The sequence below is a fragment of the Sitophilus oryzae genome, unplaced genomic scaffold, assembly GCF_002938485.1.
Source record: "Sitophilus oryzae breed Bouriz unplaced genomic scaffold, Soryzae_2.0 scaffold_1973_pilon_pilon, whole genome shotgun sequence".
Lineage (NCBI taxonomy): Eukaryota > Metazoa > Arthropoda > Insecta > Coleoptera > Curculionidae > Sitophilus > Sitophilus oryzae.
The window spans coordinates 121,210-144,945 of NW_022146694.1; the positions used below are offsets into that span (position 1 = coordinate 121,210).

Below are 23,736 nucleotides of genomic sequence, written 5' to 3' on the forward strand. Positions count from 1 at the left end.
TAGTAGTTGATTTAAAAATTTAATTCTAATCAAACAATTTTATATTTTTGTGTTTCTAGAGGGAGAACTTTTGAAAAATTCCTCAGTAATATTTGGAGAAAAAAATACACAAATATGTACAGAGTTAGATTGCGATTATGACCAAATTTCATCAAGTTTAGAAAATATTACAAAACATTATTTCTCGAATTCTGCAATTACAGAATGGACATACTTGTTAGGAAATTTTTATGTTTTAAGACAAATTACAATTACCTTACAAGATTCAAAGCATACCGAATTACTTAGTGTAAAAGAAATTGCTAAAATAAAGAAATGCGTAGTGTCTTTAGTTAAAATTGGCATATCTACAAAATTGTTACCGAATTTGCCTTTTGCTGTTAATGAAACTTATACAGTAACTGACGATATATTTTATCAGTATAACATTTTAAAATGTACTATTTTAGCTCTGACAAACTTTTTAAAAAGTGAAAGTCTTCGAGTTATTATACTTACCAATTGTTTAGGGGTTTTATTATCTGGTCTTTATCAAATTGCTTTTTGTCCTATAAAGAAAGAACTAAGTACCCAAGATATTTATAATAGACTTATAAATGAAAAACAAATGACACTGAAAATACTACAGCAATTAAAGGAACATATTCATCCGAATATTTATGTTAAAGAAACTATGATAATTTTTCAAAAAAAGTCACCACCATGGTTTAAAAAAGCTGTTTCTCAAACACTAACAAATATCCTATTTTCACCGAATGGAGTTGAATCTGTTGCAGTTGCAATGCTGTTAAATTTTGGTAATGATCAAACTAAATCATGGAAAGCATTAGATATTTTATATCGACTTCTTTCAAGTTGTAAATCATTACCAAATTTTAAAGACAACATATGCAAACAGATTCTTGGTCTTTTAGATAAAACTACCGAAGACAGTTTGATTCTTGAAAGATTGTTTATAATTTGTACTAAACGATTTTATTTTGAATGTCACGAAATTGGGAAGGATGTTTTTTTGAGAAAAGTAATCAGTGAGTTGTTATTTTTTACATGTAAAGAATTCAAATTTGAAAATGTAGCTTGTACGGAGAAACTTAAGAAAACTATTAGACTTTTATTTGGAATTTTTGTGGAAAATACTGTCGATTATGCTTGTCTTCCTATAGAAATAATAAAACCAGTTTTAAGTGTGATATTCAGGATATTTGCTTTAACAGTAAGTAGTATTTTTAAGACAACTCATAAAGAAACTAGGTTATTAATACAAAAATATCTTGAAAGTAATAATAATGATATTGTTGTATTTGATAGTTTAATTTATGGTATTAATGCTCCTCAACAAATTTTATCATTCAGAAATGATATAGAATTATTTATAGAAACAAATGAAATTGTTGTAAAACACGCAGAACACTCTGTAGTATACTCAGTATGTAAAAATTGTGAGGTAGTTGTAAATTTATTAGAAAGTAGGAAAGATTTGTTAAAAAAACTATTCATATATTTATTAAATTGTCTTAATAATAAACAAAAATATTTTCAAAGAAGCGATGACAGACTATTAACTTTGGAAAATGAAATAATGAATGAGTATTTCGAACGATACTTGAGTGTATATAAATTATTATCAACACTAGCAGAAGACAAAGATATTCAAAAGCTTATAGTGGAGTCACCTCAAGAAATTATTGTGTTTATTAAGCAAATTCTAGAAAAGTCTCAAGAAACTGGTGTACATAAAAGTTCTAAATTTGAGTGTGACGAATTTCAAACCCTTTTTACAGTTATTTTGGTGTTGAATGCATTAATTGGAAATACTTCCAAAATTAACAAAATGTTTGACGATTTAATTGAACCTCTTCAGACAATTTCAAATGAAACAAAGCATTCTGAATTAAGAACTCTGATCGAGCAAATTCTAAATAATTTAAAGATCGATAAATCAAAATCCAGGAATATAGATAATGGAGAAAAAAGCACCTTAGATGTTGTAGTTGAGGATATTTGTGATCCATTGTTGCCAGTAAGAGGCCATGGTTTAATGGCACTTAAAAAGTTGGTGGAAAAAAAGGACCCTTCAGTTGTAAAAAGGATGCAATATGTTCTCACAATTTTTCAGGTAGGTGTATTGATGTGTACAGGGTGTCCCATTTACGTGTGTTTTACAGGGTTTCTCGTTTATGAGTAGAGATAGAAAGATGCGGTTTTCATACCACTTTTTTTTATGAATTTAGAGATGCTACACACAGATTTGTCCTAGTTATCTTATAACTTATCGAAAATGTGAAAACTGAGTCCCATATAGGTAGTTTTTCACGTAGAATTCATTGGCGTAACTAGGTAGATTTTTCCTGTTAGCTTCCATTCTTGAAATATGACTCAAACTTATGTTTTTTTTTAAATGGGATACCTTAGCTGTATAGTACATTTTTTTATTTGCCTTTTTTATGAGCTTAAAAATATAACATACTCTATACATATTTTCATAAACAAGATATAAAATGCATTATTTAGTAATAAACAAAGTCCTCGTTACATAATCAAAAAATTAAATAGACATAGGTGAATATGAAAAGATAAAATATAATTTTCAATATTAATGGTATACTTTTTTTAATCAACTAGTGAATAAATGTTTTATGAATATCTTCTAAAATTATAATTATGTACCTTTAAAAATTTCGTTAAGCCCCATACTCACACTTCACTCCTTCGTCCCTTCCTCGCGTTACTTCACCACTTCACTTCGTTCCTTCGTCCCTTCGCTTCCTTCCTTCGTCCATTCGATGCTTGGAAATTAGTCAATTATGCAACAACACACCACAAAATATTTTTAATATAGCAGCTACATGTTTACGAAATATCTAGTAACCTCTAAATTTTTTAAAACATCCGAAAGGCCCATAATTTTTATTTTATAAAACTGCAATTCTTTGTCGTGTCAAAAATAAAAATTGAATTTTAATAATATATTATATTTTTTAATAAATCCGAATATTTCAGTATCATGTACAGGGTATATCTAGGGTTCCCAACTTGAGCATCGGCGATTCCAGGACAATTATTTTTAAGTTTTTAAATAATTGAAAAAAAAACCATTAAATATTAGAAATTCAAATATATTATATGTAAATGTGATTTTTTTGGTCCCGGCCAAGGCAAAATTTTCGCCTGGACAAACTTTCTGATTCCTGGTTAATCCCGGTTAAACCGGGACGGTTGGGAACCCTAGGTATATCAGTTGTGGTATGAATGTACAAGGCGAGTCAATAATAGATTGAAGTTTATTATGTAATTTATATCGAAACTATGTTTTTAAAACATATCTTCAGATATTTTTGTAAAGGCATCATGCCCACTATTTCTATTTTTTTATTTTTGTCGCTACGATTACATAAATATGGACATGTATTTTTTCACAAATATGAAGACATTATTGTCTTTTTCTTCCATTTTTTAGACTACTGTGTGTGAATTATTTTTATATCGACTGGCGATTGCTAGATGTACAGGATGTCCCATTTTTGTGTGTTTTATGGGGTTTCTGGATATGAGTAGAGATATAAAGTTGCCGTTTTCACATCATTGTTCTACTTATTATGAAACTAAATATGCCACACAGATTTATCCTAGCCTTCTTAGTTCAAAGTTATTTCTTATTTCTTTCTTTTACTTTTTATTTTTTAATGAGTAGAAATTTTTGCATTTTTCGATAACCTTTGTATCTCGATTATCTTATAACTTATCGAAAAGGTGAAAAGGATCAGTGATGGGCGGTGGGTAAGAACCCAATTTGTAGATAAATAAAATCTGGGTATATATGTATATACCTACCGGTAGATTTAGATGAACATCCTAATTTTAATAAAATGAGTTTCCGACGACCGCATAATAAATACCCGGTATAATATCGGGAATAGAAATATACCAATATATATATGTAAGGAATATTGTAGATATACTCGTATTCTTGAAATTACTGGTATTATACCGGGTATTTACTATGCGGTCGTTGAAAATACCTTTTATAAAATTAGACTGTTCATCTAAATGTACATCAGGTATATACCAGATACCCTGATTTTGTTTTGTTCTACCTATTGAGTACTTACCCACCGCCCGTGTCTTGTTTTTCAGGTAGAATGCAGTGACGAATCTAGTTCTTCGTTGGGAGCTGTCTATTTCGAAAAATGACTCAAACTTATGTTCTTTTTTTTAAACAGGATACCCTATATATTATTTGTTATTTTATTTTCCTTGTTATGAGCTTTTTAAAATTATAATATCGTCCCATTGCTGCCAAAAGTCACTAACTTACTTTTTATTACTTGAAAAATGCGTCTAAAGATGGATTGCATTGCATAAAGATGTTATAGTTAGTAACTATTCGGTATTAAAATAAAACATAAATAGCCAGAAATCGTAGTTAATGACTTTTGCAATCGATTCTCCGCTTCAAAACATAGTTAGTGATTGAATTTGGTTGTTCGGAAAAATGTTAGTTTGTGACTTTTGGCAGCAATAGGACGATATACTCTATATTTATTTATTTAGGTACTGCTAAACTGCTAAACGCCTCTTATTTTATTTAACTTAATTTTACCAGATAATTTTGCTTTGCATCGTGATATTTTGATAAACTACACGGAAACTGAACTTGTGCTGCTTTTAAATAACATGCCAATAAGTAACATTTTACGTCGAATAAATTAGTTGATTGTTTTGATTATCTAATTTAAACCGGCCGACTATGTAATAAAGTTAAAAAATGCATTTTTACCCCGTTTATGAAAATAAGTATTTTAGAAAGCCTGTGACAAGGAAAATAAAACAATATACAAAATATCGCATTTAAAAAAACATAACGAAGAAATAGTTACGTCACTGCATTCTACGTGAAAAACTGTACGAGAGACCGTTTTCACCTTTTCGATAAGTTATGATACAAAGGGATCGAAAATGCAATAATTTCAGATTCGCCCTATATTTTAGGAAGTAAGAGAGCTAGGACATATCTGTATGTAGCATCTTTAGTTTCATAAAAAAGTAACAGCGTAATGTGAAAACCCCATCTTTGTATCTCGACCCATAAACGAGAAACCCTACAAAACACGAAAATGGGACACCCTGTACAGACGTACTGCCAAATCAAGAAATCAACTACGAATGAAATCCAAAATCGATTTATATATTTTATATAGTATTTTAACATTTTTTTGTGTTCGTGATAATTCCTTTGCTACTTCGTCCAAAAACCGACAATACGGGTAGGAGCGTTTCGAGGAAGTATACGGACGAAGGAGCGTTTTGACGAAGGAATGCAGGAACACACAGTCGCATAAAATCGACATTTCCCATAGGGAAGGAAGTTTCCCCGAAGGAAGGAAGTGAAGTAGCGAAGTGTGAGTATGGGGCTTTATAGCCGAAATAGCCCATTTATGCCCAACTAGCAAAACCGGTGATTAAAACTATGCTCGCTACCGTAGTTAAACTCGGTCTAAAAAGTTTTTTTAACTGGAATAATAAATTTTAATACAAGTTAGACTTTGTGAAGATATCAAAATATTTATTTTTTTATTTTTATTTTTAGAATTTTTACAAATTATACTTCCTGACACTTGAATAATTAAATAACAAATTTTTCGTATAATCGCTATTTAAACCCGTGTATTTGTATATACTAGTTGTTTACGATATTCTCCGATGGTGGCAGCACCGGCGGAGATGCACCAAGCCTATAGGGCAATCAAAACAATCGAATAATTTATTCGACGTCAAATTTTAGTTATTGCCTATTCCATGCTAGTTTCTGTGAGTTGAATCTACATATAAAATGCTAATGTTTATCTGTGTCGTCTCTACTGAAGTAACGACTTGCTCTAGAAAGTTGCTTTTTTTACTAAAGGATAGCTAATTGGCTCTTCTAAAAATTGTCGTTGCCGGATTTTTTGTTTTTCATTTAATTAAACCAAAAATAAAAAGTATTTTTTTCCTGATGGCGCGTCGTGGCGGATGCACCTTCCTTGCCGGCGGCTTCAACTAGTTATAGATAAGCCCATTAAACACATCAGTAACTCTGATTGACAGCGTGTTATCTAAAAGTTGCACAAGTTTATTTTCAGTGCAGTTTATTAAGATATCACAATGGAAAACCAAATTATCTGGATGAATTATTAGATTAAATAGAACCTATATAGTCTTTTAAACTAGATTTATTTTTTATTTTTTTGTGCAGGTACTGTATTTAGAGTCGATCCGGGAGGAATATTATCGATTGCTATTTTAAAGGCTACCGGGACGTCGTTTTTTCTTCGATCATGCGGTATTTGGTAACATAAATATTCAATTTTGTAGCAAAACGTTAAGAATGACGACTCCTTTATATACCTCAGCGCTATCGATGGTTTGACCGCCATGGCTGATGTTTTTCCTGATACGGTCCTGAATATTTTATGCGAAGAGTATTCAGATTTCACCAAAAAGGATAAGGATTCAAACGAAATTAGGATGAAACTAGGAGAAGTGTTAGTTAGAGTGACGAAAATCTTGGGTGGGTATTAGATAATTTGTTTCAGTAATTTTAACAGGGTATTTACTATTAGAAATAAAATGGGTCTGTAATGCGACTTAGTGTGTGTACAGGGTGTCCCATTTTGGTTGAAATTAATAATTTTACTAAATTTGACTGTATAAAATATCTTACAGCTAATAAATAGTTAAAAAAATGATTCGTTGCCTGAGTCATACTTGAAATAGAGTATATAGAGATATTTGATAAATGGCAACAGTGGCAACTTCGTTTCTTCATATGACAGATACACTACCTATTTCGCGCAGCCGCAAAGAAAATTGAAAACCGGACTGTCGCTACTCGTCGGTTTACTTACTCTATTATAACTGAGTCTGTAACGTTTTTCGTAATATATAATCCAGTGGCGTAACTAGTTTTTCGCTGGGTACTGTCATTTGTCGAAATACGACTCTAACTTATGTTTTTTTTTAAATGGAAACTAAACAATGGATAAAAATCATCCCGACCCAGTCACACTTTTTTTCAGCCACCCTGTAGAACTTAAAATATTTTTCCTGAAATACATCTCAGCACATACTTTAGGTTGGTGTTTATACAAAATTCCTAAGTGTTTTATTATAGGAGCTGCAAATGCCCGACGCACTGTTGCCGGGTCTACTCATAAACGAGAAAACCTATAAAACACACGAAAATGGGACACCCTGTACGGGGTAATCATTAGCATAATATAATTTGTATATATACAGGGTACGCTTAAATAATAAATAATAAACTTGCCGATTTTTTAGGTGAAATGGCGCCTAAATATAAATCGTTACTATTAAACACCTTCCTGAGCGGTACCAAAGATGAAGATCATCTAGTAAGAGCATCGGCACTGTCAAATTTAGGAGAAATTTGTCGGGTGTTGGGTTATAAATTGGGATCGGTTGTTACTGAGGTAAGTACTGGTTATAATAATAAATTTATATATTGAATTTTTAGATTGAAATTTAAAATGCAATATGGTCGAAAAAAACGGCGTCAGTGATGGTTATGAAATGAAGATCGCCGTCATTTTATATGTAAAATTACATGGAGATTGTCATCGATCGTCATTTCCAAGCCAACTGGATGCCGTTTTTTTCGATCATACGGTACTATTTTTTTTAAGAGAAAATGTCAAAACTTGACATATGAGATGTCATTCTATTCAGAATGCCATTTTCCATTGAATAAAGTAAAAAAGTACCGGGGACATCTCCCAGGAATCTAAGATCTATTAAAAATTCTAAAATAAACTTTAAATTCTTAACAGTTTTAAATAGTTTCAGGCAGTGCTGAAAATTTTTTTTTTCTATAGCAACTGTTAAAATTGCCTTATATCTATCAAAAATAATAGATAAATTAATACTTTATCCGCAAGGGTAGATTAAATGATACTTTAACAGCGATGATAGGTTAAAAACTTTATTTCTTCTCGTACGTTTTTTAATTGCTTCTATTTTTGAAAATGTTTGTATTCCTTTTCATAAGTTACTCGGGATTTAAATGGAAGTAGTTTGGATATGGCGTTTGTCGCCTCAGCCTGAGTTTCTGTTGGTAATTTACTTATTTTGTTTTGAGCCATTTCTGGCTTCAATTCAATCAGCAATCGACACGAAAGAGAATTAAAAAATATTGACTCAAAACTGACAACTAAAGAGACAGCTTTATTTATTTGTCAGATTACATAGAAACCAACGCCAACCCAGCACAATATTTCTTCTACTCGTAATAAATTCCTTGAAATAATAATTTCTGAATATTTTTTAAAACATAACTCGCTATGGAAAAAAATATTGTTTTATACACGACGATAATTTATTTATTATCGTCTCCTGAAATTAATTTTTTTCGGTCGACGGTGAAATACTATTTTATCGCCTTGTATAAAAAATAACTATTAACCAGTTTTTTTTATTGTTTAAAACACTTTTTATGATTTTAAAGAAGGTTGTAACCTAGAGATAAAGGTTTTAAAGGGCACAGAAAAACTCGCTACAGAAAGGTTTAAAAGTTTTAAAAGACACAATACAACACGAGTTTTATTTTGCACGTCCTTTACAAACCAATTCTTATTTTATATGTTATGGCGTGTCTATGTTTACTTATTTCTCTTATGACTTTTTATAACTTTTTTTTAAAGACGATCCATCGTTGCCACAGCTGACAGAGATATCGACCAAGGATTTGTATATTTATACAATTCTGTTTTATAGTATCGTAAGCGTTCAACGTTATAGCACAGGTTATAGTATAATAAAGGATTCGAAATGCGTGGCGGCGTTCAATTGCAAAAATGGAATGCTTTTTCAACTGTACTTTTACTACACTAACTGTTCATCTGGCTGGTCGTGCCTTTATTGACCCATCTTTTCCGATCGAAGGAGCATGGGAGTGAATATACAGGGTTGGTTAATAATTACAAATAATTATTGAATATGAGTTGTTTGTTGGTTGATAGTTTAGTTTGGATTGCTGTCCCCAGAATCGAAATATTTGGTAAACTAGTCAATAATGACTTACAGGCTATATTATATAATTTTGCTGGTCCATCTTCTGTCTGTCGTTTTCGCTAGGTGATATCTGGTCATGGGCGTTTGAGAAATTTAATTCTGTAGACTGTTAGGACTTTTGTCTTCACTCTCCTTTTGTGCTCTATTTTTTTTATTATTATTCTAACGTTTTTCTATTGGTCTTTATACTGGAGTTTTTTACGGATTCCTGTTTCAATGTCAAAGTTTCATGGTCGTTTATTATGACTGATAGTATCATCAGATCTGCAGGAGCTCGTCAAACCTGCAATTTGGACAATATTATAGTATTTCCGAAGTCAATTGGAAGTATTGAGACTATTAAGTCCTTTCGAGTCGACGCTGTTAAATGCACCGACAAAGACAGTGTCGAAATTAAAAGTCCTAATCCATTTCAACTGACTTTAGGAAAACTATACCTGCGAATCTAAGAAGGCATTTTATCAATTATACTAGCGTGTACCAGCGACTTCGTTCGCGTCGAATTAATCATTTGTAATGGTGATGATAAAGCAAAGCAAGAATTTCCATTAACATACAGACTGGATAAAATTTTCTCACATTTATGTCAGCATGAGAAAAAACAATATGGCTATATTATTATATAACTTGGTAATATTTGAGGAGTAGTTTCATCTCGTTGGAATTTGACTTTCGAAAAATCCGTTTGCCAAAAATAAGCTTTTTAGGTCAAGCAGTTTAAGCAGAATCGTGGTTAAGAAATTATCCAGTTTTTTGGAACTTGGAAAATTCCAAAATATGTAAAAAAAAAACAAATAAATTATGCTTGTCTAACCGTTTTCCCGATAGACTAACCGTTTTTTAAATAAGAAATATTGTAATATTTGGGGGGCGTTTTCACCCTCCAAGCGGGTGATTTGAGATTCGAGAAACCTCTCCTTATCGAACCTCTACACCCCACAGTCAATCCGTTTACCAAAAATCAGTTTTAAACGTCGAGCAGTTTAAGCAGAATCGTCATTACTCAATGGTCATATTTTATGAAACACCCTGTATAAATTTATAAAAAATCTTAAAATATGTAAAACAACAAAATAAAATATACGTGTTTAAGAGTCTTTCCGAAAAACTCACCGGTTTTTAAATAAAAAATATTTTAATATTTGAGGGATAGTTTCACGCCCTTAGAATTCGAGTTTCGAAAAATCCCTTCTTATCGAACCTCTACGCCTAAGTCAACTCTGTTTTCCAAAAATCAGCTTTTTACGTCGAGCGCTTTAAGCAGGATCGTGATTAATCAAAGACCAGATTTTTCGAAACACCCTGTATACATTTTTAAAAAATCTTAAAATATGTAAAAAAACAAAATAAAATATACGTGTTTAAGCGTTTTTTCGGAAACTTGACCGTTATTTAAATAAAAAATATTGTAATATTTGAGGGGTGGTTTCACCCTCTTGGAACTGGAATTTCGAAAAATCCCTTTTTATCGAACCTCTACACCCTAGAATCAACCTGTATGCCAAAATTGAGCTTCTTACGTAGAGTGGTTTGAGCAGGATCGTGATTAATCAGTATGTCAGTCACTTAATGATTTTATATATTGGTATAGATTATATAAAGAATCAAATATCGATGGGAATATTAAGCACTACCCTGCCGATGCGAACAGTTATCGTTCCTGTAGTAAAAGTACAGTTGGAGAAAGAGATTTCGTTCGTATTTTTGCGCGAACGGGATAAAGCTGTCCGATTGGATGATTTAGCGGCCAACGGTTCGCGGTGCCGTATATAGGAGTCGGGCCCGCCGTGTACCGTCTTCGCCCGTTCTTGCTTCGTGCCTCCGATCACTACCTCCTAGAATACTAAGGCCTTGTGTCATAATACTGATGTCATGATTTGTGGGTAAATATCGTACTAAAGAAAAAATTACTTCATCATCATCTTCAGCATATTCAAACATTTCGAATTATGGTGTAGTCTCCCTCACATATTTAGATAATCTCTTTGTAATTGGGCTAATTGTTGTCTATTGTTCTCTATGCGGGCCTAAGTTATCCCTTCTGATTTCCTAATACCATGGTCTCATCTCAGGTTTGATCTTCTTCTAAAGCGGCCCTCAAACGTTCAATAATATTGTCAATATTTTGGATTATTGACAATATTATTGAGCGTTTGAGCGTACATATTGATGGAGCTTCAATATATTGATGGATTTTCGGGATCCTGAAAATACTCGACAATATTAAAGGCGGAGCTAGTCGTATTGACAATATATTGATCGTTAGGTCGCAGGATTGACAAAATTTGACTAGTTTATTGGTAACCATGGCGGAAGACGGAACATCGCCGTCGTTGTTTTCACCAGTTTTAGATCGCAATCATCAGGCTCCCGTTTCTTAACGTACTCTAGAAGATTTAGTTGGCCGAACCTTTTTCTTTTTGGATATCCATTTTTTTGTATAACGCCTTTTCTTAAATTTTTTCTTCGATTTTTTCACACTGACTGACACTCACTGCCAAAATGACACGCTTCATCTTTCATTTTTTGGCATAGGGTATAATTCACACTTAATATTTGCACAAAACTTAATATTGATATATGTATTGACCGTGTCAGGCCACCTTTCAAATATTGATAAAACATTGACAATAAAAAATATTGGCAATATTATTGATCGTGTGAGGGCTGCTTAAGTCTCTTAATTCTTTGTGGGTATCATGCTCTAACTTTTGTTTTCCATCTGTTGTCTGTCCTTTTTGCCAGGTGTCCTGCCCACTGCCACTTGAGGGATATAATTTTGGTGACATCTATCACCTGGGTTTTTTGTGTGTGCTAAAACTAGTATCGATTGTTATTCTCCAGCCGTCTTTGACGCCGTTTTTTTTTCGATTATATGGTACATTATCAGACAAAAGTAGAGAAACTTTTTAAAACTCGTCGGATTTCAAAAACCTCCAATATTTAAAATAATGTTTGTTTTAAACATATTTCCTTGTAGCAATACCATACTTTTTCGCCACATTCCAAATTTATCTTATCAGGTGTTTATTTATAATATGGACACAAATATTTTTGAAGGGACATAAATATAGAAACCAACATAAAAATTGCCTACTATTAGTTATTTGCTTAAGGTGAAAACTGTTGATATTCTGATTTACATTTTTACTAAATATGCCACGCGGAAAATATTTGTCTGATTATCTTCGCGAAAAATTAATCAACGCACATCGGAATGGTGTACGGCAAATGGACATAAGCTCAATGTTTAATTTTCATAAGTCTGTCATTAGCAAAACGATTTCCAATTTCAAAACTCGCACTTCCTTAAAGACTATTAAAAAAAGTGGTTTGGCCAAGGAAAACAACGAAAAAAATTGAAATGATAATTAAAAAAATCGCCTTAACTAATTCGCATAAATCGGCAAATCAAATTTTGAATGAACTAGCTGGTGTCAATATAAGCTCTAAGACCATCCAAAGAAGGCTAAGGGAAGTAGGATTATTTATCAGAAGGGCAGCCAAAAAACTACTCATCAGTAAGACGAACCAGAAGGCCCGATTTACCTTTGCAAAAAAATATTTGCACTGGTCGACGAATAACTGGAAAAGGTCCTGTTTTCAGATGAAAGCAAATTCAATATATTTGGATCCGATGGCATATTGTGGATACATCGCCCAGAAGGGAAAATATTTGATCCAAAGTATACCAAGGCTACTGTAAAGCATGGTGGTGGATCTTGCATGGTGTGGGGATCCTTCTCGGGCTATGGCATAGGACTACTGCATGCAATAGAAGGAACAATGGATCGATTTATGCATTTGGACATCTTAAAGAAAGTGATGATTCTGTTTGCTGTTGATAATTTGCTTTTAACCTGGATATTTGAGCAAGATAATGATCCAAGAATGGTTTTTGTCTGAACAAATTAGGGTTATGGACTTTCCTGTCCAAAGTCCAGACCTTAACCCCATTGAAAACCTGTGGGAGGAACTGCATCGCCGGGTAAGACGAAGTCTAGCAACAAGAAAGATTTGATAAGAATTTTGAAAGAGGCCTGGAATTCCATTGAACCAGGTACCATAAGAAAACTATTGGACTCCATGTCAAAGCGATGTCGTGAAGTTATAGCTAATCACGGTTACTCTACCTATTTTTAATTTTATTAGGTTAGCAACAACTATGAACTTGTAATTTTTATACTAATTTTTAGTTTCTCTATTTTTGTCCCTATAGTTTTTTATTTAACTGAATAAAATCTTAAGTTTTCGTGAGACATATGATTATTTCATTTAAATAAGAACTATTTAAGTATCTTTAATTTTAACAATGTATAAAATGGCCTCAGTTCCTGCGTTAAAAAAAGAGACAATTTTAAAAAGTTTCTCTACTTTTGTCCGATAGTGTATATTGTTGTCGGAGTCCCTTATACCGCATGTTAGCATATAAAGATTAATATAGCGATATTGCCTGTAAATCAGAGTTCGTATATTAGCATTACTTATTTTTATGGTATCTTCAAATCGTAAGTACTGAGGCTTTCGTATTCCGGGTGTTGTTGGTAGTACCTGCCGCTGGCGGCCAACGTCGGCTCTGCTGATTTATTTTCGACCGTTTTTAACGCGAACGCGTGTTAAGATAACCGTTTCATGGATCGACCCATATACACAGAAAATCGTATTAAACCGTCAGGTCACAAGATTATTTTTTTACTGCAATGTCTGGGAAAACACTAAAAAATTGAAATGTGCCTGTAATGAATAAAAATAACCGAGACGAATATTCATCCGATTCAGCGACTCTTGAACGCACATTTGTTTTAAAATGTCTAAAACTATTATATAAAAAACAAAAAAAAACCGGGTGACAACGAATTCGTTACACAGAGCGTCATTTCATTGATTTTTATCATATCATCATCATCATCATTCTCAGCTTATTCAACCATTTCTAATTATGGTGTAGCCTCCCTCACATAACTCTCTTTGTAGTTGGACCCATTGTTGTCTATTGTTGGTTATGCGGGCTCAAGTTATCCCTGCTAATTTCTTAATATCATGGACCCATCTCAGCTTTGGCCTTTCTCTAAGTCTCTTAATGAGACCTCATGGGTACCATGCTGTAATTTTTGTGGTCTATCTGTTGTCCGTCCTTCTTGCCAGCTGTCCTGCCCATTGCCACTTAAGGGATTTGATTCTGTGGATAACATCTATTACCTGGGTATTTGTCGTAAGATTATTTTATCATATAAACTGTGCTATATAAAGTTTACAAAAATCAAAAGTGGCATTTCTATGAAAAACAGCAATTTTAACACGATTTGAGCCCAAGCGAAGAATTTTAAATTGCACAAATGTAAATATGTGATTGCAATTCAATATAATATATTGAAAAATAAAAAAAATTATCAGACAAATAATATTTTTCTTTAAAGTTTCATTTTCATTAAATTACTTAAAATACATACATTTTAATTTAATTTTGTTTTTATTTTATCTTTTTTTATTTTAATCTTATATGTATTTTAGAAAAAAACAACTAAATGCTTAACTTTCTCTAAAGAGCCGGTAAGATGCAAACTGGTAGTAGAAAACAAAATTATTGAGCAATTATCACAGTTCAGATACCTAGGAATAGATATGTCGCTCTACCATGATCCAGAGAAAGATCTGTGAAGCCAGATAAACAGAGCAACGGCCATGTCAGGATGTTTGAGACAAATAGTGTGGATAAATCCCTTCATGCGAACAGACAGTAAAATTAAAATTTATAAGACCTGCATCAGACCAATAATGACATATGGCATAGAAATCCGAGAGGAAACGAACAAGACCTAAAGCATGTTAAGAGTCGCTGAAATGAAGAACCTAAGAACCATAATGGGGAAGACTAGAAGAGACAGAATTAGAAACACAAATATCAGACAACAATATGGACTACAGGACATAGTGAGATGGGGTAGGCAAAGAGAAAGACAATGGTTTACACATGTAAAACGCGTGAAAGAAAACAGGCTACCGCGCATAGCTCTTGAAAGGAAGCCCATGGATAAGAGACAGCCGGGAAGACCTCCAAAAAGATGGAAAGACAGTTAGCAGTCCATCTCCCAAGAACTCCTACAGAGGCAACCTTAAAATTAATAGATCGACTAGATCTTAAATAAGTAAAAGAAGAAAGACAAGAAAATAAATATATTTAAAGATTTTGTTTATGGAACCTGCCTCTAGTAATAATCTGTTAAAACAATGCAAGAGTTGCAAGTTGCAAGAGTCTTGCAGCAAGACCAAGACTGTATGGAGTCTTCCAGGTTCTTGAATTCTGCTTTAAGTTGATTCCCACTTGGGAACCTGAACGGTTCTGGTCCAGTTTGTGGGAGTATTCGCTCCTTTTCTAGCTAGATCGTTTGCTTTTTTATTACTTTCCATCCCTTGGTGGCCTGGTACCCGGAGTAGGAGGACTTATTTTCTTTGCCTAATTTGTTGGTAGAATTTAGAATTATTATTATAATGAGTGGGAGGGGGTTAATCACTGCTACCTTACAGATCTATTTTGTCCCCATTTCTTGAGTTATAACTCATCATACAGTCCCAGTATCTGGGACGGTTTTACAGAGGGTAGTTCTCCATCTCCAATATCAGTCGTACCAAAGTTCATGGCACGAATGGTTGTCGTCTCGGTGCGCTCAGTGATGAGGTGTTCTGGTGTTTCCCCATTTTCCCCACAGAATCTGCATTCGCCGTTTCTTCTTAGTTTCAATCTACTGAGGTGTTCATTGAGGAGGCAGTGTCCTGTTAAAAACCCCGTGACAATCCGAAGATTGTTCTTACTTAAATCCAGGAAGATCTTTGATTTTTCTTGGTCGTCAGCCCTCAGAAACTTCTTCGAGTGTCTTAGACTTTGCAAGATTCCCATTCCAGGTTGCGGATGGAGTCTTACAAGTTCTTGAGTTCCGCTTTTAGTTTGGTTTGGTTTGGTTTGGTTTACCACTTGGGAAGCAGAACGGTTCTGGCCCAGTTAGTGGAGTGTTCGCTCCTTTTCTAGCTAGATAATTTTCTTATTCATTGCCTTCTATCCCTTGGTGAGCACTCAGTAGGAGGACTTTGTTTTCTTTGCCTAATTTATTCAGCTTCTCTATGCATTCTTTGACTAATTTTGAATTGATTGATACTGAGTTGATCGCTTTTAACGCTGCTTGACTATCAGATAAGAATTTGTTGGTAAAGAACCATCTAAAAGCAGTGGGAGAACTTAATGTTTTGTATAAATGAACAAAATATCCGTCTTATATGAATGTATGGTGTCTGTGGTACTCATCCAATTTTAATTCCGCATAGACTCCGACCCGGTACCACTGTAACGCCACGATCTTTGCATAGCTTATCGCTTGAGAAATCTTAATTCTTCGTTTGCGATTACGACCGTGACAGAAGCGCCGGCAGGAATTTAAATTTGCGGACGCAGATAACGACGGAAAGGCTGAGATTACTGTTCTGTGGATGGGCGACATTACTAGAATTTAAACTAAGACAATGTTAGAGGATTATTGCTGGTTAAAAGAATTAATGGGTTATTCACCACATACGACACGGAGTATTGTAGCCAAACGATTAGATTTTTACAAATTGAAGTTCGTTGAAGGACTATTAGAGCTACAATTTAAAAATATTTTTACAAGATACAGGGTGTCCCAAATAAATAAAAAAACAGTAACAATTTTAATGCTTCATTTATCTAGGGGTATTTAAGTTTTTAAAACCGAATATTGTACTGAAATTTTTCTATTTACTAAATTTTGTGTTGCAATAATAAAAATTATTCTATCTTATACAGAGTGATTAAAAATTTATTTTAAATAATTACTAGTTTTAAACGGCAATAACTTCTTTAATTTAAATGGAACACCCTGTATAGTTTACGAGAATCAGATGCACAATTTAATTGTCTAACAAATTGTATTATACCATTTTTTTACCTACCTCTTCAAGTTTTCGTAGAAAGTGCATTTTTTTATAATTTAGACCTCATTTATCACCATGGAATATTGACATTTTAAATTATTTTTAAAGATGGTACACATTTTCGAAGAGTACGGATACTAATATTGTTGATATAATTCGCTTATTTCAGTAAAAAATATTTGGTGGTATGTTTAATTGGTATACTTTTTTACAAAGATTTAAATAGTTTTCTTTTTGTAAAAAAATGGGCTTGCAATATTATCGTTTTTAGCACCTGCACGTTTTGTACATTTTTTGTTGCTTTAAAAAAATCTAAAATGTCAGTATTCCATGGGTATATTAATAAATGAGGTCTAAATTATACGAAAAAGCATTTTCTACGAAAACTTAAAGAGATAAGGCAAAAACGGTATGACAAGTTTGATAGGCAATTAAATTGTGCATCTGATTCTCGTAAAATTTACAGGGTGTTCTATTTAAAATAAACAAGTTATAGCCGCTTAAAGCTAGTAATTAATTAATGTAAATGTTCAGACACTCTGTATAAGTCAGTATTATTTTTATTATCGCAGTATAATATGTGATCAATAAATAAACTTGAGTAAATATTCAGCATTAAAAACTTTCATACCCTTGGAGAAATTTAATTATTTTTTTTAACATTTTTATTACAATTTCACAAAATTAAATATATTTGAAAAAACGGTAAGGTTTAAGTGTGATAACAACCTTACTAAAATTTACCTTTATTTCAATCGTAGAATCTAAAAATAAAATAATATACAGGGTGTTCCATTTAAAAAAATACAACTATAATATTTTTTAATTTATTTGCGACACTCTCTATCTTGTAAAAATATTTTTAACATTTAGGTTAGAAATTAAAAGTTGTCCTTCTACGAACCCAAAACTTACAATTTGTAAAAATCTAATCGATATACAACCAATACAATACACCGTATCGTATGTGGTGAATAATCCTGTAGATAGAGATTGCATTGGATCCAAATTTGGTACTACAATGCAGTTTCCTTAGTCGGAACGTCAACCTTATTATTATTTCATAAAAAATCAACCTTTTTGTACTATATGTATCTTTATATTACTAGTCAAGTCTAGTTTTTTCTTATCGCTCTTAGTCGTATATCGTATGCCGTATATCTATTAATTTTACATAGCGAATTTGTCGGTTTATAGGTCAAACTGAAAGGCGCAACTGTAACTAGGCATAATTTAGATATCTATCAGTGTCTATTAGATAGTACGAGTTGATATTACTGTCAGATGCAGTTTTCAAGCCGGTCATCACTGGGAAATAGTACCTCTCGCGCACTATACATTTTAATAGGCATTCTTTAGTTATCACAAAAGTATTCAATTATGAATAAATATTTGTTTTATTGCATTATAGGATTGGCATATTAAATGGAATATTTGATAATTTTAACTACAACTTTTATTGCAATTCTTTTTGGAGAAATTTATTTCTTCAGTGGAGTTCAGTGGCGGCTTAACGAATGGGAAGGTTGTCTCCATGGATTCTGAACTTAGTGTTAAAAAACAGATATTTTGATTTTCAATTTTATTTTTCTCATAGTTGATATCTCCGAATTAGAGTAACAATGTTTTGTGCGCATATTTTGCTATGTGAGGCAATACCAGATGTTTGATGCTGTTTTAACCATCTGTTGCTTGAACTGACATGGTTAAAAGCTGTGGCGTGCTGTGCTAGTGCTGAATAAATATATTTTGTTATGCTATTGTATAGAAAATAAGTACAATATGAGTACAACAATATAATTTATGTCTTTAAACCTTCAAACAATCTTATACAGGGTGTCATAGAACAAACTACTTTTACAAACAAGAAAACAGTTTTTACGGCTTGAACTCAGAAACAGAAGAGCAAGCGTAGATAATATTTTCTGCATAACACATCTAAGTGAGAAAATGTTAGCTATAAGTGGGGAGATATATTGTAATCGCAAAACATTTTCTGATGCACGTCATCAATCATATCGACATTGACAGTCTGTAAACCTGACTAAATAAATTTTTGTCAAAAATGTATAAAATTGTTGTATAATTTAAGATGCCGAGCAGCTCTTCATTTCACATTGCACCGTTTTCAGCAAGGTTGTCGTTTATTATTTTACAATTATCGTAATGTTAGTCATTCTTTTGTATAATATCGTGTTGATATTGAATCTGTGAGTAATTCTCGTTTTTTCGCCTATTTTAAGTACAAACAGTTCTTTTAAGAACCAAATTTTCGAGTTCTTGTATTGCATTTCTTGAAATTGTGTGTTGAAAATATGCCGAAGCATTTAACAGTCGAAGCTAGTCATGATGCTTTGGAAGAGGATCTGTTATTTTCGAAACAGTTTGTTTTGGAACTAGCTTGAAACAGGTTCATGTGCTATCCTGTACCAGTTCCATTTCCAACTGTTCTAGCTGTTTCAAAACACTGCGGCACAAATTAGCACAGCAAAATATATATAAAGACGAGTGTAACTGGAACTGTTTTATTCATGTGGAACAGTTTGGGGCTTGGAACAGTTTGAGACTTGGAACAGTTTGGGACTTGGAACAGTTTGAGACGTGAAACAGTTTGAGACTTGGAACTGTTTGGTACAGTTAACTAAAAAGAACTGGTTTGAGGTTGAGAATCGCAATAGTTTTTTTGAAAAATACAGTGTAGAAACAGTTGGTTATTGTATTTTATAATAAATATAGTACATATAATTTAAACGCTTCCAAGAATGTATTTTTTAAGTATATAACAGAATTATAAATCTTTATTTATTCACATACAGAATGAGTCTTAAATAAGTGCACATATTTTTAGGGGTGGTATATTTCGATTCTCATGAGGTTTTTTCGCGAAAAAATGTTTTTGAAAAGTTTATATTTTTCGAAAATTTGTTGGGATTTTTTTAAAATGTTTAGTTAAACATATTACAACAAACCAGAAATAGGGATAACCGAAACTTAATGGTACTAGTACGGTATTAGTTTACGTTTTGGAACAGTTTGGAACTGGAACAGGTTTCTTGGAACAGGTATCTTTTGCAACTGGAACAGGTTGTACCTTTTATTAAAAAATTGCTGTTCCGGCCATGACTAGTCGAAGCAAAGAGCTTGTAGCTTCCCTAATAAACTATTTTGAACGAGAACGTGACAATAAAGGCCCTTTATTACCCTTGACTGCAGTCAGGGAAGTAAGTTTGATTGGTCAGCACATTACACCACTTTCAAAGTTATTTCTACGTTAGTTTTTTTTTAATTCTGTGATTATTAGTTTCTGCATTAATAGCACCCCCTCTTATCACTTATGGCGTTGTAAGGTGTACAAAATAAATAAATAAATAACCCATAATAACGCTTAGAATAATCTTCATATAGGACTAGTTTTTGCCAGTATGTAATAAGTAAAATAAGCTATAAAACAAATAAATCAGTTAATTACTAAAATTCTAGTTATTAAATTAAAAATACAGGGCAACGGCCTAGCTACGTCGAAACACCGGTTCCCATTAGATCACCGAAGTTAAGCGACGTAAGGCGATACTAGTGGATGGACGGGTGACCGGTTCAAAACACTGTATCGTGCTGTTGCCCAATAAAGGCAAAAGTGTAAAACCTATTGACACACACTGCTCATTCACGCCGCGCCGGTTTGAGGTCCGATGAGATCGGATATCTCGTGAGTAAGAGTCGATTTAGACACTTGCCAAGTCGGTAGGCCATTGACCATGATATGGCCGAGGACCGCGGTTCGGATTCCGCGTAAACAAAGTAGGCCGCGTCCAGATTAGCCCTGGCAGCAAAAAGGAGACGTTAACTTCAAATCTTTACTTTACTTTTAAATTAAAAATAAAACGTAAAAATCTTTAAAAAATGATATAATGATAAATGATAAATCTTTAAAAAAATATTTTCTTGCTGGGTAAACTATAGACACCCTGTATCGAGACAAACTGTATGCATATCGTCTAGTCCAGATGAACGAAGATTTGGGTTATTTAACGGTGAAATAATAAAAGATCATAAGGTAAACAAAAATGCTTTTGTTCCGAAGCGAGCCAGAATCGGAACGCGACCATAATTAGATAATAATAACAAGTTGTTTCGGGTAGGTACTGCACGAGGTGAGTACCGCCATTATTCAGATGAACGGTAATTTTCATCTAGGAATTTGGAACGAGCTTAATGTTTGTAATTACGAAGCAAAGAATGCCGTTCATTGAAAAGAAAAAAATATATGGATTATTGAAAAGCAGTAATATTAAAAAGAAATTCAGTTCGTCTATAATAGCTCACAACATACAGTGGGTTTTATCATCAACAGGGATACACACTCAGTAGGTTTTATTATGATGTATCGTATAATACTACTGTGAATAGTACTTATATTGTTTTATTGGAGTAAAATGATACTTTCTAAGGCGAGTAGGGATGCTCGGTTTAAATCGATTCTTAAGAAAATCGATCTTTTGACATACGATTCCCGATTTTTTGAATCGATTAATCCAAAACCGATTTTATACAGGGTGTTTCAAAAAGCATGTGCCATCTATCGTGGAGAGATTCCTTACGTAAAAATAAGATTTATTTTTCATATCAACATAAGTCCGATTCTGCTTTATTTCGTCGCTACAGGGTGTTAAAGTTTAAAAAATTTTTCGATTTATTATAATTTTCTTTCAAGGACTTTTAGCGTTTCGAATGAAATTTTGAAGGTAAAAGTTATTATAAATGCGACATATTTTAAAGCTAAAAAGGTGTCGACATATTCACCAAGGACGTGCATATGGGTTATTACTGGAATATTTTTCTAAAAATAGCATGTACGCCATTGACTTTTTTTTCTCTTGTTAGCAAAATAGTGTAAGCAGTTTAATGCCGATTAAAAGTTGTTTCTTAATATTTTGTCGATTTCGGCCTCCTTGATGAGAAACGCAATTTTATTAATTTGCCTTGATCCAAGTCAAATAGCTTAAAAAAAAATAATATCATTAACTTGCAGAAGTTTTAAATAAGTACTTGTTGATTCCTAATCAAAACATATGAAAAAAAGTTCCTATAAACATGGGTTTGGAAATGCTTAGTTTTAGAGTTACAGGATGGAGTACAGTATGTTAAAATTTTTTAAAATTAGGTTTTTTTGTAATTATCTTAACGATGTACTTAAACAGCCGTTAAACGGTAGCCTACTAAAATGGCGTTAATAGATATTGTGACGTCGTTCATGTCGGCGGAAAGTAATGCCTAGCCTTAAGCATTTTGCAAGAGCACCTGTGGGTCAGTGGCTGAGGCTATCGCTTCGTAAGCGAATGATATAGCGTGATCTTATTGCATTGGTTTCACTATTTTTGGTTGAATTGGTTTAGTTATTTAGCGGGTTCGTTAGCGTGGTTATTTGGAGGCTGTTAATTCATTGGTTAGTTGGTTATTTGGTGGGGTTGGTTGATTTTTACTAATTTATATTTGTTTTTTATATTTTTTATCAGTTTCGAGGTTAGTTGCGTTGGTTAAGTTGGTTATTTGGTGGGGTGGATACCGTTGGTTAGTCCTTATAAAATTCCTATATTTCATAAAGCTGTCAAGTGCGTCACATCAACGACGTCATACCTATTAACGGCATTTTAGTAAGCTACCGTTTAACGGCAGTTTAAGTACAGCCTTATCTTGCCTATAATACCATTATTTTTTTATTTGAAATTGCTGTAGGTTGGGCTAATATTTTAGTAATTAATAGTAATAATATTTAATAATAAATTAGGTAAAATATATAAATTATTAATTTTATTTTTATTTTAATTTTTTAATTGTGATAACTAAATTGCGTTTATCTCATCAAGGAGGCTGAATTCGCCAAAACACCAAGATATAACTTTTACTTAGCATTAAACGGCCTACACAATTTTGATATCAAAAGAAAAAAGTCAGTGGCGCTCATGTTTTTTTTTTGAAAAATATTCCAGGGATAACTTATATGCACGCCCCTGATGAATTTATCGACACTTTTTTAGCATTAAAATATGTCGCATTTATAATAACTTTTATCCTCAAAATTTCATTCGAAACGCTAAAGTACTTGGATGAAAATTATAATAAATCGAAAAAATATTAAAACTTTAACACCCTGTAGCTACGAAATAAAGCAGAATCGGACCTATGTTGATATGAAAAATAAATCGTACGGAAATTTTTTCTTTAAGTTCATCAGACCACTCAATTAATGCTTCCTCAAAATTAGCGTTTCAGTGAGGCAGACTTTTTACACTACCCACCATCCTAATAATGTAACATTCTTGGCGTGGTGGTGCCACACAGACCCCAACGAAACTTTAGCCCCCGCTGGTAGGGCTGGTAGGAACAATACTTGATAAAATCAAGTGCGCCTTTAACAGTTGCATATTGGTACCCTAACTTAAAGGTAAATGGCGCGGCGAGGCCTAATTCTTAAAGGCAAACATTTTACAGAGGTTTAAATAGTGCTTGGGGTCACTTGCCACTTGCCACAATACCACTTGAGGTCCACACAAAGTGTAAAGTGTTATATTTTTTTACTTTTAGTAGAGTGTATAATAATGTACCTAATTTTTGATTACTAGTGTGGTCGTAATTAAAATAATATACAAACCTCCAAGGAAAGTTTTAATTATTACTGTCTCGAGATTTAGTTACACTCTCGACATTAATGGAACACTTCCTTACACAGTA

General features: G+C 32.8%; 1 protein-coding gene across 1 annotated transcript in view; it reads left to right on the forward strand.

The window, feature by feature from the left end:
• LOC115883618 (transport and Golgi organization protein 6 homolog) overlaps nucleotides 1–23,736 on the forward strand; it is a 28,887-nt gene that overhangs the window by 214 nt on the left and 4,937 nt on the right. Inside the window, exons 2-4 of the mRNA XM_030901975.1 lie at nucleotides 60–2,116; nucleotides 6,352–6,547; nucleotides 7,318–7,469. Of these exons, the coding sequence (XP_030757835.1) occupies nucleotides 60–2,116; nucleotides 6,352–6,547; nucleotides 7,318–7,469 (2,405 nt within the window). The remainder of the gene's footprint in view (nucleotides 1–59; nucleotides 2,117–6,351; nucleotides 6,548–7,317; nucleotides 7,470–23,736) is intronic.